This window comes from Bradysia coprophila, assembly GCF_014529535.1.
Source record: "Bradysia coprophila strain Holo2 chromosome X unlocalized genomic scaffold, BU_Bcop_v1 contig_20, whole genome shotgun sequence".
In the NCBI taxonomy this organism is placed as follows: domain Eukaryota; kingdom Metazoa; phylum Arthropoda; class Insecta; order Diptera; family Sciaridae; genus Bradysia; species Bradysia coprophila.
The window spans coordinates 2,541,624-2,561,487 of NW_023503307.1; the positions used below are offsets into that span (position 1 = coordinate 2,541,624).

Here is a 19,864-nt window from a genome sequence, read left to right on the forward strand (position 1 = left end):
TTCATGTTTTCATGTGAATGTTTGGTAGAAATTTTGGTAATATTTTGCATTGGAAAGTTGATTATGGCCCGAAATTGCGAAAAACGTTGTATCTACCACGGTAGGTATGCCGGTATTTTTTCGCACACGACGTCTTGTCGACCTCGGCTTCGCCTCGGATCGACAATCGACATCTAGTGCGAAAAAATACCTTCATACCTACCTTGGTAGATAAATAACTAGTATCTACCACGGTAGGTATTCCGGTATTTTTTCGCACACGACGTCTTGTCGACCTCGGCTTCGCCTCGGGTCGACAATCGACATCTAGTGCGAAAAAATACCTTCATACCTACCTTGGTAGATAAATAGCTATTTATTACGTCGACTTTAATAACTATAGTAAAACCGCAATCTTTCTACTTTATACATGAATTTCGACATCAAGTATAATCTACTGTCTCACATCTTCTATATATGCGAGTATGACAATAATATATACACATCCCCACACACACACCTTCCTCGGTACACATACACGAACGGTCGGAAATTTATCAAACTAGTACGCCAGTTTCAATTTGTGTTCGCGATAGGATGGAGCTGACACTCAGCCATCCGATTCAAAATATATTCCATAAAAATCAGTGCACTAGGAGCTTATCGTACACACGTGAATTGTTTCTTTCGTGACGAAAACTTAATGCCATTTTAATTTTAAGTTTTATTTTTAAATAAAAAGTAAATTTATTTGCGGATTTCGTTTGTCATATTTAAGTGTTTGTGTTTGTTGTGTTTTTTTCGGATTGAAAAGAATTTTTTTTGTGAATTCTGTTCGTCTTTTTGATTCATAAAGGAAATTCTAAAGTGTTTTGGATGCTGACAAAAAGATCTTTATGATTTTTCTGAGAACAATACGTTCATTTTGAATGGATGAAAGTGCATACATAGTTGAAATAAAGGACCAACATATAGACGAACAATTTTTATATTGCAACAAATGCATCAATTGTTACATATAACGATTGGAGGCTTTAGTATACCGAACAGCTAAAGGTTGAAGTGGAGCACCACAGACGGGGAGAATTTTATTGCTTGAATAGATTTGGAATCTGTGATACATTTTATAAATTAAATAAAACAAAAATGAAAAATACAAAGAAAATTGCTCCGGACGGTGGATGGGGCTGGATGGCTTGCTTCGGTGTTAGTTTAGTAAATGTGAGTATAAGAACTTTTTTTTATTTTTTTTTATCAAAATGGAAAGTCTGATGTAATATGATGTACATGTTCTCGATGTATCTCTTAAACGCATAAAAAACTACACGCTAACGTATACGCAACAAGTGGAAAATTACTGGACTCTGATTTTTTTTTAAAGAACATACTTATTATGCCTGCCTGTGCTTTTTTACTTCTCTCTTTTATGCTGTTATTATACGAAGCGAAAAATGGTTTCTTTTTTTGTTTGTTCGAATTTGAGTCCAGTCACTTGATAGTTGAAACTGATCGTCAAAAATGAAATGAGAAATCTTAGAATGTTGCGACCAAATAAATTGTCTCGAGTTCAAAAACTCATTAGCTCGGCTGGTTTTTTTCCGAAAATTATAACCGTAAACAGCTTCTGGTTTCATCTGTTTTGAGCTCACCGGTGTCGTTAATCAAACAAACAAAGTGTGAATCACTTTAAGAAAAATAAAATTTTACATCGGAGACGGTAATCTATCGGTTGGTTTTAAATGACTTTTTTGACTACTCACAATTATTCCAATCACCTCGAAACTAGTCCAAAATAATTTCAGCTCAATTTTTCTAATTTCTTTCCATAAGCAGAGGCACCCGACTTTGGTTTCAACCATAGGGGCGAGATTAGTTTCCTGCTCTCCATCTAACCAAAGTCAATATTAGAAATCTGTTGCGATCGCTAGTCCCTAACAAAAACTCTTTAAACCCTTTAAAACTGTACTCTCTTTTAGTGGAGATTCCCATGAGGGAAGATTTCCCACCTCGACACCACCACATTCAACAGAATCCTTATTTAAAATAAATGTTTTTCTTTCCAGTTAGCGACAAGATCAATCGAACCATCGTTCGGTCTTCTATTCGGCGATCTTCTGGGAGATCTTGACGTGGGCACAACAGGAGCAGCGATTATTATGAGTGCCTTAGATGTGTGCATGAATTTTTCTGGACTATTCGTTGGGCCACTGTTGAAAGAATTTTCCTATCGTAAAGTAGCATTGGCCGGTTCAATACTGTGTGGATTAGGATTAGCATTGACTTCGCCAGCAAATAGTATGGCTCATATATTGATGACTTACAGTGTGATTAATGGTGAGTAAACTCCCAATCGTTCCGAGTTATTTTTAATCATAAGTTTATGTTATTATGTGCATCATAATATAGATAAAATATGCGCAAAGAGACATTATCTCCGTAAGTCAAAAACAATTACCAGACCGACGATTGTAAATAATTTCCATAAAATTTTCTATGTTATTTTTGTTTGATAAATATCAACAAAATATATCCCAGCTCAAACAAAAACATTACTTATCATATCACGAATTTGCGATTAACTGTGAAATACTTTCACTTTCTAGACGTGCTTTCGTTTCTGCTCGCAGCTACTTAGCGATTGTTTTAGTAAATCGCTTTTTATCTCTGATGGTTTTTTTTTTGTGAAGTTTATTAGAATTATCAGATCCTACAGTATCAAATCGTTGTTGTCGTGAATCCAACCAGAAGTGGTGTAATCAAACGCTTGGAATGTAAAACTTTTCAAATGAAAATTGCACATTGCCATTCCGATAAGTCACTGAGCGATGCAAAATTCATTCCTATTTCCGATTTTTTTTGCAACAACAACAAAACTAAGATAACTAAGTAATGAAAAAGTAACATTACGACCATTAGTGTTTCTTCTTTTTATATTTAAATCTAACTTGCTTTGTATACAGTCTAAAATGTGAGTCAGCTGATCAGCACATGGCTACATGCATTATACAGTCATACATTACCTGTGTGTGTATAATATTATATACCAACCAAAAGATTGCGTATTAAAACGGAGTGTTATTCTCTTTGTTCGTAACAGATGTTACTTTATCGTCGATGTATATATAACAACGAGCAACGGCACAAAGATAAAAAACTTTTCTATATTTACATGCATATTATTTATGTTGTGGTACGTCTGTTCGCTGTATAATATGCACATAGAGAGTTCGTTCGGAACATAAACGAAACATTGCTACATATATATATATATGGGGCTCATAGTCTTATTGACCTCATCAACACAACGCCTGGACGAGAAATTAGTCGGGAAAGGGTACTCTTTTTGTGTAATAAAATTTTATATTTTTGTGAACGGTTCACGCAACCTTTCAGTATCTTATTTCTATATCAGAGTTTTTTATATAACTGAAAATTTGACTCTCTGACATTTTATTATCTCATGTTCTCTGAAAACCCCTTCTAACCATCGTACGCATTTTGGATTATAATAAGTTGCTATCGTCAAACCATAATAAATAACCGTAATTTATGGGGTAATGCTAGCACCGATATTATACACACCAATGGGTTGAAAATAAAATGATTTAAGGTAATTACATGTTGTGTTGCCTTTGAAGTCTATTTCGGACGGGTATGAAAACCAGTTTCGATCATACGGAGCATTTGATTTTGTCCCCGACCTTATATCTATATGTTAAAGCAAGAAATCTGCTCTCGCTCAGGTGTTCGATTGAAAGTGTGATGTAATATTACGTTGCAAGAATATGTAATAATGCATTTAGCGTTAAATAATTCTATTCTTTGGTCTACACTAAGCTGCAAATTTTTTTTTGTCTCCAATATGTTGACAAATCAACAGTGTAGAACATGAATTAAATTCTGTTAGCATTACAGCTGTAAGCAACTATAATTTCTACCTTTAAACAAATATTACAGTCATTAGAATGCACATCATCATCACGTTCACATTTGATTCATGCCAGGGCCCATTTTTGGAAAATGTATTTCCTAAATTTACTAAAAAATTTCAATACTTGCCAAAATTTGCTAAAATTTGCCATTAGTAAATCTGGATACTTTCGGCAAATTGCAGTAAATTGAGGAAATCAACAGCCCAAAAAATAGGCCCTGATTCATGTACGATTATTATCTTACTGTATGAAATTATCATTTTTAGCGAACTGAATTTCTCGTTGAACACTTGTGGTAATGTGCTAACTTACAATGCTAATTGCTAAAGTAAAAGATAGGTTATTACATATGCATAACAAAATGTATTTTAGCATTCACAACATACAGTTCTTTATGTCGCGCGGAGAAAAGTATGTGCGCTGAGTTCAAGGCTAAAATTCATGATACGAACGATTGATGTTGTGTTGACAATGAATGCCATATTGTCGGACTTTACAGTTTAATTTTGGACAAACATTTCGTTTTAATGTATTGAATTAAGTGTTTCGTTGAAATTGAGTACATAAAAATGTAATTTACTTTATGAATTTGCGTTGATAATTGATTTATTTCTTCGTAACTAGCATGGAATACACGCGTCTTTTAGATGACGACAGTTTCTTTTGTGTTATTAGGGAGAATGTAGCTTCAGTAAAGGTACAGGGAGAGTCATTTGGAATCTCTCTATTTGGTCCACAAAGCCCGATACACTTTAGTACATTTTGATCATTTAGATCAAGAAATGCCTCAACTCTCGGTTAAATAATTTACGATTTTGTCGTAATTAAAATTACTGCTATGTGCTACATATGACCGAAACGAAATACAAAAAAAATGTTCCTACTTCTACCTGATTCGGTAAATCAATTAGTAATAGTAATTAATATGCTTTACATACAAAGTAACGTTATTACCAGTGTATATGCACTGAAATTCAAAAGCAACATTTTGGAACTGTAAAAAGATATATCGCCATAGGACAGGTTAGAAGATCTAAGGGCACCATATTCGCAAGATAAAAAATTATATCCATTTATCGTTCTTAGTTGATATACCTAATGATGTAATGATATGAGGATTGGTGGGATTGGTTTATTAATTCCATGACACATGGGGTAGGCAGTACTCGAGCTTCCGTGCTAGACTTCCTTTTTTTATACATATTTTATTGGCTCTCAAACATAAAAAATCCAAATACGGTAACTCTAACTCTTATACCATCGATAAATGTAATAAAATAATTAAATTTTGAGTCAAAATTTTTGACTCGACAGATTTTGATCAAACAAAATGTGAGTGGCGTATGATCCCAGGACTACGTTAAAGTAATCGAACCATGCGATCTGCCATGCTATAAGACTTTAAAATCATGACGTGAGCAATGTGCTTTTTTGTCAAAGTGTTATCAATCGGTAAGCTCAATCGAAAAAGCTAAATATTTTGCCGGAAACCCGAGATCATGCGCTACTTACAAGAATTTAGTTTGACCAAGATCTGTCGAGTCAAAACTTTATTACGCTTTAGTGTTAGCACATTAGATTTTAGTTTAGTTCAGTTGTAAAAACACCTATTATCACACGATAAAGTTCTGATGATTGAGTGACAATTAACAATTTGTCAAGAGAAGTTTACTCGAGCGAGTAGAGCTAGTTCTGATATACTACATTTTCCTAAATTTGGAACTAAGTTTGGTTTCTTGTGCCGATAACAACGAATGCAATTTCTGGAAGTGCAGTGAAACACTTTCACCGACCATCAAAACAAGTCCTGGTACATTTACTCAGGTTTGCACTTCTAGAACCAATGAACCAACTTTAGTTATTTTTCCGCCCTAATCGCTATGTGGTACTCGTTAATTTTCCGTCCGAATAGCTGAGTAAAAAGTTTAGTATCTGGATGAGCTAAATCTATTCAGGGTCTTATCTCTACACACTGCCATCGGATATAAACAACCAATTTTCTAGTGGTATTTTTATATTATGTTCATTACTCATATTTCCAGCCTCCAATCAAATCAAACTGGCCTAAACGATCATAAAGAAATATTTTTATTCGCGTTTTGTATGATGACGAAAAAATAGGAAAATTTGTGAAATTGACCTACATTTGAGACTTCTTTTCAACAACAACCAATTAAAATAAACAATTCTTGGGTATATCTCATTTATAGCCAATTTCGGTTCATTTTCAGCAATATTGTAGAACAAAACATCCGAAAATTTTGTATGAAATTTTCTTCTAGTCGGCCATTTTTCGGTGTGCAAACATTTTTGCGACAAACATTTCTGTTTGTGAAAAAAGTTATGACATGCTGCTAAATGTTCAGAATAGTCCAAAGATGTTTTTAAGCCACTTACCGCAAAAATTTGGTCATACGGATTTTCGACTTTCAATATGACGGTTTAAAGTCATAAACATTTTTCGCAGAGGTCGATTTTTTCATGAAATTTTGACTTTGAAGAGTCATATCTGGCAGGATTTTTTTTTCTTGTGTTTAAGTGGTTTTGGATACTTTGGAGTATCTAGAATGAGGTAAAAAATAAATTTGAAACAAAAAATTTCGAAACTCAGATTTTGGTAGAACAACCAAAAAATGCTTGCACTTAACCTCAATTTTTTCGGTTTTTATCACTTTTCTCAAAATGCTCAAGTGGGATCGAGTGGGACTTTTGGTATATTGTAAAGATCCCTAAGGACCATCGAATCCCGAAAAGATTAGCTTGTTACTAATTTTTGCAAGCTCAAAATCTAATGTGCTCGTACTAGTTAACGTATTTGGATTTAACGTGGAATTCTCTGACGTTCCTTAATACAAGTTTTCAGCGAATCACAAAACATACTTATTGCTTGAATTTGAGTCATATTTCGTCCGATCTAGTAGTTACAACTTCAATGAAGAGGACGGAATCTGGTGAATATGATAGCATAAATGCTGGAAAAGTATGTATATATATAAATATATATTATAGAATGATGTATAATTGATTTGAAATATTTGTTATACAAAATAAAACAATTTCATTACGAATAAAACTTGATTGAAACCGATGTCAACTCGCTGCACTCGTATTCACCCGAATATAGCTGTGTGTTCAAAATGGATTTAGATTACCTTTAGTGAAATTTACCCAAAAACGATGTACCTAGTTAATTGTGTTTAATGTTTATATACTTAAAACCAACTTTACATTACCGAGCCATACCTATGCATATAATTTACTTTCCGATTTCCTAGAACCATTAATCGACCTTTTTTCTTGACAGTTATTCGTTAGATAATCGCCTAATAATTATTAGATGCGACAATACGTGTTGTTTCAAATTACATTCGTACTGGTTTGATTACTTTGTTAGGTTGCGTTCTGAGGCATTCGAATTGTTAAATCGAAAGCTATAGATTGAATTAATATATAAAATCATAAAACAGCGAGTGTTGAACTGTTACGTGCTATTTCATATTGTTTCGTGAGCAAATAGCTCACGCCAAACAAACAACCAATCTAAATGCGAGACAACAAAAGAAACGAATGACGGATTGGATTCTTATTCTACAGAGTAATTGTACAACATCATACATAGATATGATGTTCATTTTGTACATTAAAAACCATAAAATGAGGGTAATTTTCTTTAATGGTCCGTTTGAATGAACAGTGTTTGAATGTAAATGCGACAATATTACTGATCAATTGATTCGAACGTGTTGCCAAACCATAATTTCAATGCCAAAAATTTTTACGTTTGATTTTTAAATGAAAAAGTTTTTTGAAGTTTCTGGAAAAGTTTTGTTTGTTTTCGAGCCAAATAGATTGAAATCAATAAAATCACATCAAGCAGTGGAGCATGAAATAAGGAGAGAGACAAAAATCATTTAGTTCAGTCGTAATCCTTGAGTGAATCTTGAGATTATTATTTTTTTTGCATTGAAATATTTTCTATCGATTGGAAATATTAAAATTTATTTATCTTTTCGCGAAATTCGAAGAACGATTTTCAGCTGGAAAAACATTAACCCATTCGATAATTAAAATGTCGATCTAAATATCAACAAACACGAAACAAACTTGGCATAGACCTTTCGCACCACAATTTATTATTATTGACGATGGCTAAAATTTTTTTTTTATTGATTTTCCGATAATTCCAATGATAGGATTGTAATATCTAAACTTAGTTACAGAATAAACTAGAACTACGCAGTGTGACACATATACGATTAGATAATACATTTATTTATAAATTTATGGGAAATGGTTTCAATCGATACACCACCAGTAAAAGTAATTAAGAAAATGAGCGAAAATAGAGGTCGTATAGACTTAAATATGGCACCTAATGAACTTAATAATAAAGCCTGAAAAATATTTACTTATGGACGTTGAGAACATCAACTAATTTTGAAAATACACTAAACTTGGAATATTTTTTTAAAAATTATTTTTCTTCGTCTCATCTCCACACATCTGAAGGTTATTTTAGAATTACACATTTATTTTAGTCAAATAAGAGATGAGCCAAATTAATTAGAATAAATAGAATAAATCTAAGTCACAGAAATGTAAATGTGCGATTGAAGCGATTGAAAGGCATATGAAATGTATCTCTACCGGTTGAAGCGATTCGACGGCATGAGTTGAGTAAACATTGAATAATTGTTTGTTTGTGCAAACGCTTAATTTTACCGTGCCCTTGTAAAATGTTGGGTAGAATAATTACTGTCGCTCGTTATGATTGAAGGAGGAATATATGAATTTCATTTCCATCTATCACTGGAAAGCACACAATTTATAGTGTAAGTTCCTCTTAATACAAAAAACGAATCGTTCTATACAAATCGATTGGTACCCAAAATGTATATATTTTAGCCGGGTAAGACTCCCATAAAACATGATCAATGGTAAACGAATATATTTCGTATAATTTGGTCGACACACACGTGTCACTTGATGTTGTAAAAGCTCCAGCCGAGACACGAGTCACATGGGGCCAATGCTAAAGAAACAACCTGTTTGATGTTAATTGGTTCATGCTCGCTAAATTCGTTGAGTGTTAATTTGGTTGATCTCATGAATATTCAGATTTGTCTCGATATGTACAGGTTTTGCACTCGTTTGTTACACTTTCGTATTCCATCTCTTTGCTTACCTAAGACAACTATTGTCGGCTATAATATTGCGTCATGGTTCTCTGTTTGATGGTAAAATTGAATTTTTACGGAAAAAATTATCCGTAAAATGTTTTATGAAAGAAAACTTTTGTAGTTGATGGAAAGTGTGGCAATACAACATAAATGATTCATACGGAACGTTGTAGACTTTAGAAACATAAAAATTTCTTATTTTTCGGTCATAACAATTTAAATGAATAACTTTTGTTTACTGTAATATCATCGTCTACTAGACATCTTTTATCAGCAAAATAAAAGGAAATTTTCGATAATTTGTCAACAAGATTATTTTGGAATTTTTAGCTTTATGACACAGCCAATGCTTCATCTCTGTACATTTATCTTAACTAAATTTTAACCTCGTTCAGATATAAACAAATTATTTTCTAAGATAAGCTCGTTAGAACATTTTTTTTTTAAATAAATAGAAACATGGAGATTTTGATTAGCAAATACTCGTGTCTTATTGACAGAAAACAGTTTTTGTTTTCGGTGATGGTTACAATTTAATTATCATCAATCACACGTCGTTGGTTTGATCATTCGTTTATTTCTTTATTTTCTTTTATTTTTGGTTTACATTTAACTTTATTCTTTTGTAAATAAATTGTGTTGGTTCGTGATGTATGCATGTACTTAGCTGTTTTTGTTATTGAACGAATTTAAAAAGAAAATTTTTGGTATTTAATTTGTTTTGTATTTTCTCAAACATTTCCATCGTGAATTTTTATATTTTCAATGGAAATTTTCTTTATATGCTCCACGTTCATGCGTCGACTGAGAAATACTTTTTTCTTCGTTTTGTTTTTAATCTCAAATATTTAATCAGACTCGGTCCTGTCTATTTTTGTCGCCGGTGTATTCAATAAATTTTATTAATGAACTCAGCAAAGAAAAACGAAAAACCTTCTTTTCTACACGGTCAGAAATTTTATAATTTGTTTAACTCGAGATTAGATTCGAGACCACGGATGTCATGATATTTAGTCTAATGTCCATCGGCATTCTGTTGTGAGAGTGCATTATGCTCGCTCCGATCTATTGTTACATTAGTGGTTTGAGTCATTCTTCTGATCGGAATGATGAAAGAGATAGAAAATATTTTCTGCCTCAAACCTTAACTAAGTCACTTTAAATTGCCAAAAGTGCGAGTGAGAAAACTATATTCCAAAGTCGTTAGAGTGAGAGAGATAGAAACGTTCCAAGAATGGCATAATATCTAGCGACTCGAGACAATTTCTTAAGTTTATTGTAAGTCTTTACTATAGAAGAATGATGTTTAGAAACTAAGAAGAAATGTACATAATAGAGTTTTTCCATATTTTAGTACATTCTGTCATAAAATTACTGCTGTCACTGCGCTCATTTTCATGTGAACCAACTTCATATGGTGACATTTGTTCTGTAATGACACATGTGAAGTTAGTTCACATGATAATAAGCCGCAGAGAATGAAGTACTATGGAAAAAATGTGGCGCCTCTACAGGCGAACTCACTTGTTCCATAATTTTCAGTGGAGTTTCCTCACTTCTTAGCAAAAATACATTCAAATGCCATGCGTTTTTCTAACTTTTCATGTACCTTTTCAAGTGGTGGTCAAGACTAAGTTAAACAAGGCATCAGAACAGTCGGAGCGTTTGCTGCGACTTAGCCCCGTACGACCCGTAATCCTATTTCGTCCGTAACCATAATACGTCCGTAGCCGTAATACGCCCGGAACCCTAATACGTCTACAACCCTCTAATGCGTCTGTTACCAAAATGCAAGTCAAGTTGGGCATGGTCAAATTTACTGAAAGTGTTCATTTTTAAAATTTCGCATAGCGCAATTACGAAAGCCCGTACGAAGTACCTCTCAAATAAAACCAACAATTTACGATATTATTTTAGAAACCCAAAATTGTTTGCCAACTTTCTATTGGGTATTCAATTATCTCTCAAATGAATCAAAAACTAGCAAAATCGGATGAGATTTACTCGATTTATGTGCAAAAAACACTTAGGGCCGAGTGGCGGCCTTAGTCCAAGGGCCCAAATTGGAAACTTTTTTGCCACGTTATTTTCGGTATTCAATTACCTTTCACAAAAAACTAAATCTAGCAAAATCGGATCAGATTTACTCGATTTATGTGCAAAAACCACTTAGAGCCGAGTAGCGGCCTTAGTCCAAGGGCCCAAATTTGAAACTTTTTTCGACACGTTCTTTTCGGTATTCAATTATCTCTCAAATGAAACAAAATCTAGCAAAATCGGATGAGATTTACTCGATTTATGTGCAAAAACCACTTAGAGCCGAGTAGCGGCCTTAGTCCAAGGGCCCAAATTTGAAACTTTTTTCGACACGTTCTTTTCGGTATTCAATTATCTCTCAAATGAAACAAAATCTAGCAAAATCGGATGAGATTTACTCGATTTATGTGCAAAAAACACTTAGGGCCGAGTAGCGGCCTTAGTCCAAGGGCCCAAATTTGAAACTTTTTTCGACACGTTCTTTTCGGTATTCAGTTACCTTCCATAAAAAACTAAATCTAGCAAAATCGGATGAGATTTACTCGATTTATGTGCAAAAAACACTTAGGGCCGAGTAGCGGCCTTAGTCCAAGGGCCCAAATTTGAAACTTTTTTCGACACGTTCTTTTCGGTATTCAATTATCTCTCAAATGAAACAAAATCTAGCAAAATCGGATGAGATTTACTCGATTTATGTGCAAAAAACACTTAGGGCCGAGTAGCGGCCTTAGTCCAAGGGCCCAAATTTGAAACTTTTTTCGACACGTTCTTTTCGGTATTCAGTTACCTTCCATAAAAAACTAAATCTAGCAAAATCGGATGAGATTTACTCGATTTATGTGCAAAAAACACTTAGGGCCGAGTAACGACCTTTGAGCCCTCCCAACAAGCTCGCGTTGCATCTTACCCAAAAACAATGTTCAGCAACTTTGTTCTACTCGTCAATACCTTTCATTTGATATATCACAAGCAGCTATTGCGTGCGTATTTCGGTAGATATCGTCGAAAGACTGAAAAACACCTATAGGGCCCTAACTCTGGAGGGGCCGACCCTACCATGCCCATTTTCGAACTTGACCTTACTTTTGTCGATACCAATCGGGGAAAAAAAGAATTTTGAAAAAAGGTTGTGATTTACTCTAGCTAGAGGGGTCACGGACGGACGGACGGACGGACGGACATTTTTTTTATTGCGGATTCGTCATCTATGAACACAACCAAATGCTTTGCCCTTACTGTCTGCTTCCAATTCGACGTGTTACAAACGGCATATTAATCTTATAAGCCCCCAGTACTTCGTACGGGGCTAAATAAAATCAAAGGGTAGTTTTAAGTTGACATAATGATCCATTTAATCCATTGATTTCGTATGATTAGGCTCAATAAGTACGACACGATGAATATGGCACGAAAAGTTCTTACTTCTGTCAAAAATGTTTATCACTAAAGAAATTGCTTAAAAGAATCTGTTTAAAATACCAGGGTATTAGGGAGATGGCGACTTTCACTTACATTTAAAAGTTTACGTAAAATTCAGTTCACGTAAAAAGTAGATATTCAGATATGCAGAAAAGAGACCTGCCCATAATTATCGAATTATAAGGAAAATGGAATTTCATTGATTTACCTTCATTCCAATAGGCTGACGATGTTTTTTCTTCTGAAATATGAAAATAACTTCTATTGACATCGTCAGACTACTCGAAGTGAACTTAAATCAAATATTATTATACTGTATTAGGGCATTTACATACTTTGAATGGAGAAGATACCTATAATTTTCCAGTTTTGCGTCAACAGTAAACGTCAGTGAAATTTAGGCAAGAATACCAACGAAACTGTTCATACGGTTCATACGTTTCTTATACAGTGGTGTACAAGTAAAAAATGGCAATCTATAAATGTAAAAACTAACCTATGTTTGTTGAAACTATAATGTTTCCGTAAGTACCAGTAACACCAAATATATAAACGTGTTGACTACCTACTATTATTAAACTTGAACTCACATTTCAACATTTTTTTTCCGTGTACAAAACATTTGGTGGATCCGTATGCGGTTTTTTTTTTTAAATAAAAGCTTGTTTTTAGCGTCTTTCACACAACAATTAAATTTTTATATCAAAATTTAAAAACGTTATGCTGTTTCGTCTGAATTCATTTCGTTTCTTTTTAAATTTTATGATAATAAAACTCTCATGATACGGAACTGAAACTCGTTCGCTGTATGATTTACAGCTAGAACTAGAACAAAATTAAAGTTTATTGATGTTTATTAATGACAGAAAAATCATCATGTGACTGAAATATCCAGTACAAATGTTTGATATAAAAAAAAATTAGGCTCACACAAATAATTAGTAATACAGCCGTTTAACATGTTTGAGCAAATTAAATTTCTGTTTGCACAAACCATTCGATGTGATGATTACTTTCGAGCTATTTTCGAATAAATTGTTTTTGCTTCGTTCTAGGAATCGGCGTAGGATTGGCCACATCAGCAGCCTTTGTCGCACTGAATCATTATTTTAAACATAAACGTGGTCAGGCTGTTGGACTGTCTATGGTAAGTTGGTGTCAATGTTACTGAAGACTAACGATCTAAAAGGAAATTCTCAAATCGCATTGTCCCCGTAACATTTCGTCTTTAAAGTTAACATTGTCAATGGTTCATCGATACTATTTAATATAATTTTGAAAATGTATTCCAGTTGACAATCGGCTTCTTAATTTGCTATTAAACAAATATTTGAAATGAAACGTTATTCAGCTAATTCTATCTGAAATGACTATTATGTTCCTGTTTAATCATTATTCTCATTATACGAGAAATATCACGTTTTCAATTGCCTTGCAAAAATACAAAGTCAGGCGTAGGTTTATTAGATAACATATAACATATAGAATGCCTGTAAGCATTAACAATACAATAAATATTTTAGTCTGGGAGCGTGTGAGCGTTTCAGTCCGCCACGGCTTGAATACGATGCGATAAGCATTCGTTCTACGAGTTTTCTTTTTGAGCGCAAATAGGAACTGGGGACCTATGGAGGGTATTCCTAATGGATTCTTGACCCGTGCCAGAAAAATCAAATTGTCAACTTATATCGCACGACAAGTCTTTCCATTTTTTTTTTAAATTTCATTCATCATTTGACTTTGATTTGGATTTTCTTTAATGTGATACGGCACCGACGTTTTTTTGTATCGAGTAACGGGCAGAGTAATAGATATCAAACCGTGTTCCTATGTGACATTGATAAACACAGGCTCTCGGTCTATCCATCACAGCAACATTATCTTATTCACAACATATTAAATTAAGAGGTTAAAACCATGTCGTTCACAACAATATCAAAAAACAGTCGTTGTTCATAATATTAAACTGCAACCACAAAATTATCTCTTGCAAAGCTGGGTGTTAATTTCAAACCGCCCCATTAAACTTTATTGTTTCGTTGTCACATTATCATTCGTAGACATTGATTGAAAAAAAAAGAGTAATTGTCGAGGTTAGATCATACCTCAATTAACCAATCTGAATCACTTTAGGCTGGCACAGCGTTAGGTATGTTGATCATTCCACAATTGGTTCGAATTCTTTTAGAAGAGTTCGGATTTCGGGGAGCTCTTTTGTTGATCAGTGGACTCTCACTGCATGCCGCTGTTGGATCGACGCTTCTTCAGCCGATTAAATGGCATCTGAAAGACGAAGTGATTGACGTTGAGATGACACAAATTCCGGATATGGTGCCGATAAAAGAATCGCCAAAAGAAAACGATGACGAGGACGATTTGCCGGAAATGAAAAATCTAATTCTTTCGAGTAACAAGAAAATGCGCAAGAATTTCTCCGAGGTGGCTATTAGCTCGATGAACGGTAGTGGAGGCATGCCGAAACGACCGACCTTCCACCGTGTCTTCACGAACGTTGTTAATACGGGATCAGGTGGAATGTTGTCAAATACAGACATAAGCCTGCGAAAACGAAAAGCTTCGGTGATTTCACATTTATCGAACTTGGATTTTACTGGAAGTAACTTGCAGGTGCATATGAATGTAAGTTGGAATTGATCTGGGCGAAAAGAATCGATTGATTTCAATTAGGCTTTGTATCTGTAGATTGGTGATGACGAAGCAGAAGAAGAAGATCGGGCACTACGTCGGGTGAATACAACGTTGGAAATGTCAACCGCACATCGTGACTCATTGGCATTGTTCAAAAAACCGTCAATCGAAAATGGAAAGGCACTGGATCAGGGCATCGAAATGGCACCGCCAAAGCTCGGATTTTGGCGACGATTCGCTAATCTGATGGACGTGGACATCCTAAAAGACAAAATCTATCTGAACATTTTGTTTGGACTGTCGATATTTTATGTGGCCGAAATGAATTTCAAAATGGTGACACCATTCTTCTTTGCCAATTTGGGGTATTCCAAGGCTGACGTGGCATACTGTTTATCCATGACTGCAATCACGGACATCGCGGCCCGTGTTGTACTGCCGCCAATATGCGATCGTTTCAACGTACGAAAGCGATTGATATTTTTCATATCAATTTTTTTCGTCGCTATCACCAGATCAAGTGAGTGTAGTTGATACATCTGAGTGTGATGCAGTGCTCTGAATAAAATCGATAATTTTCCGTTCTCCAGTTATGGCAGAACAAACGGACTGGACACAGCTAATGATCTGGCTATCAATATGCGGTTTTTTCCGTGGCGCTGCTTTATCAAATTTTACATTGACTGTGTCCGAATACTGTTCTCTGGAGAAATTACCGGCCGCCTTCGGTTGGCATATGGTCGGCAAGGCTATTTTTGTAGTACTGTTTGGACCGTTGATTGGTATGTTAAATAAATCATTCCAGGTCTGATGCAACGACATTTATGAACATTAAATTTTCCAGGTTTAATTCGTGACGTTACTGGCAGTTATCCATTATGCATCCATTCTCAAAGTGTTTGCATTTTTATCTGCTGTATAGCCTGGATTATTGAATATGTTGTGCTGAAATGTCGTGCCAAAAAGCCTGAAACTACTTAAGTTTTGTTCGTCGATTTATTTTTATTTGAAACGACACACACATATTGTTCAACTGCAGCACGTGTACTTAGCGGATAAGCTTAAACATCGACTTAATTTTTTACAAAAAATATCGAATGAACTAAAATTTGAGGTAAAAGTTGTTTTTTAGCACAGATCATTTACAATATTTTCATTAGACAAGACGCTGAAAAGAAGAGCTCGTACAAACGTCTTTAAGTAAAGGAGAGCTTCTTTTCCTATTAAATTAATTATTTTTTTTGTTTCGTTTAAAATGTGATCATTGTAGGTTTACCAAATTAGAATAAAAAAAACTTTAAATTTTGTGACATTCACTCCCACAACCCACACATAATCTTATGTTTTCCTCTCGATATATTTATTCGTTAAGCCATTTTAAATATTCAAACATCGTCCTCTAATTCCATTATCAGATCATAGCATTACCTATTGCGTCCGTACAGCCTTTGATCGTAGATTCGTGCCGAAGCAATTTTATCGAATGGTTAAACATAGATTCGCACACCACACTAAGATATACAAGATATGTGCAGTGACCTTAGAGGGGAAAGTTCCTGAATGTCTAAATTGGTCGTATCGATCGGGCAATTTAGACATCTAGGTGCACATTCGTTTGTTCAATTCACTCATTAAACTGTGAACGGTCAGTGTTGAAGTAGCTCCAGCATCGATAATAAATACTACATATTTGAAAGCTGTAAAGTTGTGCAGACTTCCTAAGTTCAATTCCATTCAGAGTTTTGAGTACTGGTACCATCCACAGATGATTAAAAAGAAAGAAAAATTAGGGAAATGCGAATAGTTTCTGATCTGTACCATCGTTAATTAGTTGATTGACGAATTAGATTCTCTTTGAAGGTTTCTTAAAAATAGTTCCAAAGGACAGTGGTTGAATTTTTCGTGTAACTTTAACATACGGGTCTCTCGTGTAGTTGTACTTATCTATAAATAATATACGAAATATAGATGTGTTATTTCGCAGGCGGTTAGCATATCAGCAATTTTACTATCGAATCTATTACTTCATTACTAACTATTTTCAAGAAATTGTTTTTAAATCTTTTACTTCATTTTTTTAACATTTTTTTTCTTGCTATGTATGGCCGTCATTATTAAGGGCTTATCGCTTATTTCTGAAGTCGTTGTCGATAACAGATGATAAAAAAAATTTCTTGGGACTTGATTATCTTCTGTTTACCACCAAATTACCAATTGAGTAAATTCTGTACCGTGAAAAAATCTTAAGAACTTTAATTTCTGACTGAATCAGACTCCTTCGATTTAATTCCTACAATTTGTAAAGAAAAAAAATCTCATATTTACAACGTAAAGCTTGTCTGGTTTACGGTTAGCCAGATACTTCGCCTAGACATCGTAGATATCTCCCACCGATAGCAACTAATTTTTTCGGCTCTGATACATTCATTTGAAAAAGTCAAAGTCAATAAACCTCACCACCTATCGTCAAGTGCTGAATTAAAAAAAAAAAATAGCTTGAAAATGGAATCCATATCAATAAAATCGATCAATTGCTGAGATTCATAACAAAATTACTCACCCGAGTAAATCCGAACTCACCGAATATTAACGTTGATTCAATAATGATAGTGGAAGAAATTGAAAGTCATGTTACAAGTATCATGCAAACGATAATGTTTAATGCTATGATTTGACAATGTCAATGAATTCATAACCGTAATCCGTACTAACTCGTGTTGTACTGAATTGATGGGTAAAAACATTTTAAAATAAACAACAACAAAACTATTTTTTATACAAAATTAGGCTTAGCAAAATGAGAAATTATATATTTTTGTATAATAAACAAATGGTAATTAATGCTAGTGACCATATTTTGTTGATCATTTTTAAAGATTTACAGACGTTTCTAATGTTTTACGTAGTCTACATATATAAGTAAAATTACTTCATTGTATTTAATTGTCGAGAATATAAAAGTGCATGTCAAGTATTTGAAAAGAATTTGGTGTTTTTCTTGATCAACGCTGGGGTATGTCCTTACTTTCCTCGCCAATTGCTGCAAAATCATAAATACGTTCTCATCTTACTTCAGTATTTTACTGGGTGGATCAAAGCCCAGATTCGTCAAACCACTTTCATTATGTGTGAAAAATTGCCTATTCACATAAAACTCAGTACGTTTGTCAGTCCAAAATTTTATTTGACGAGTTAGAATACCACCATCCACTTCAGGTCGGGCTCTGAAGTTCCCATTTGCCAAAATAAAAATTTTGACCCACTGACGTAATGTATTATCAGTCAAAAAACCCTTAAAGGGTAAATGTGACCCAAGTCCTTTATCTTACTTACAAAATAACTGATATCGCTGAGGGTGACGCATTGTGCGCCGTACGCAAAAGTTTCATCAACAAAAATTGACCCAAAAAATTTGTGAAAGAAAATTTTACAAAAAGAAATTTGCGTCACAAGTGGCAGATGATTCGGTTTTCTTCCGTTAAAATTCTTTCAGTACAATTTTTAACCATTTTCCTAATAATAAAATGAAAACAAAATAAAATGATCGAGCCTGGTTTTTGACAATTGAAATTCAATTGTCAAAAACCAGACTCGATCATTTTATTTTGCTTTTATCTTATGTTCCTCAACATCCTAGTCTGCCATTGAATCCAAGGGAAAGAAATCAAAAAGTTGCTGTAAATATGCTCCTCCGTCACCAAAATAAAAAAAAAAACATTTTTGGTAGTGTATTTGCGTCACGCCCGCTTACTAACGTGCGGGCATGATTACTATCAAATCTATTACTTCATTTGAAGAATTCTCAAAAGATTTATTTCAAATCTTTTACTTAATTTTTTGAAAATGCTTCTTGCTACATGCGTCAGAGCTTGTTGTTCATTAGCCAAGAATTGGCTTATTCGATTTTATTGGTTTCCACTTCCTGTTTGACTTTTCATTATCATTCCAACCAAGAACGTCGTCTTTGTTGAATTCCAGCTGCATTTTTATTCGTTCTTTCTTCTACTTCAGTTTTGTTTTCAGTTCAGCTATTGGATTGGTCCAAATTTGTATGAAAAATCTTGGGAGCTTCATTTTTTGGGTCAACCTTGCAGTTCTGAAAACCTTTGATGAGAACCGAAAATATACATAAAAGAAAATTGAAGAAAATCCGGACATTAAACATTAGTCGGGCGTATGATACCTTAAGCACACAGAGGAGACAAAAGAAAGAGTTACAACGATCAGTTTCCATATATTAATGTTATTATATGTATGGATGTTGAAGCTTGGATGGGAAGAAGGAGCTATGAAACACCGTTGAGTATAAAACCACACACGAAAATAAACCCTAAGCGTCGCTTTTGTACAACATTATTTGCACATCGCATTCTATATGTCAAGAGCTTTCAACTGATACCACACTAATCAAATTTAAGTGTTTTTTCGACCACCCCACCAACCATTTTCGGGATGTCTACGAATTTAGTACACACAACAATTAAATTTTTCTTCACCGATCGCAATTCCCAATCTCAATTTAAAATTTCTTTTTTAATGATTAAAATTCAATGTAATTCAACGCCCTATATAACTTACACCGCTAACGGAAGGAAATATCATTACGAATCCAAAAATATATCATTGCTCTTGAACTCCTAGCACAGCTGTACAAAAAATCGATACACT

General features: G+C 34.1%; 1 protein-coding gene across 3 annotated transcripts; it reads left to right on the plus strand.

Moving 5' to 3' along the window:
* The first annotated feature begins 555 nt into the window (after nt 1-555).
* On the plus strand, nt 556-17,047 carry LOC119068912. 3 transcript variants are annotated; one of them, XM_037172774.1, is made up of 8 exons: nt 556-720; nt 836-1,200; nt 2,043-2,313; nt 13,603-13,694; nt 14,681-15,187; nt 15,251-15,716; nt 15,787-15,978; nt 16,041-17,047. In XM_037172774.1, the coding sequence occupies exons 2-8, from the start codon at nt 1,126-1,128 to the stop codon at nt 16,175-16,177; spliced, it is 1,740 nt and encodes a 579-aa protein (XP_037028669.1). In that variant the 5' UTR covers nt 556-720; nt 836-1,125; the 3' UTR covers nt 16,178-17,047. The 3 variants fall into 3 exon arrangements, with proteins under 3 accessions (XP_037028669.1, XP_037028670.1, XP_037028668.1); XM_037172775.1 differs by having other exon boundaries at nt 870-1,200; XM_037172773.1 differs by having other exon boundaries at nt 556-1,200.
* The last annotated feature ends 2,817 nt before the right edge of the window (nt 17,048-19,864 follow it).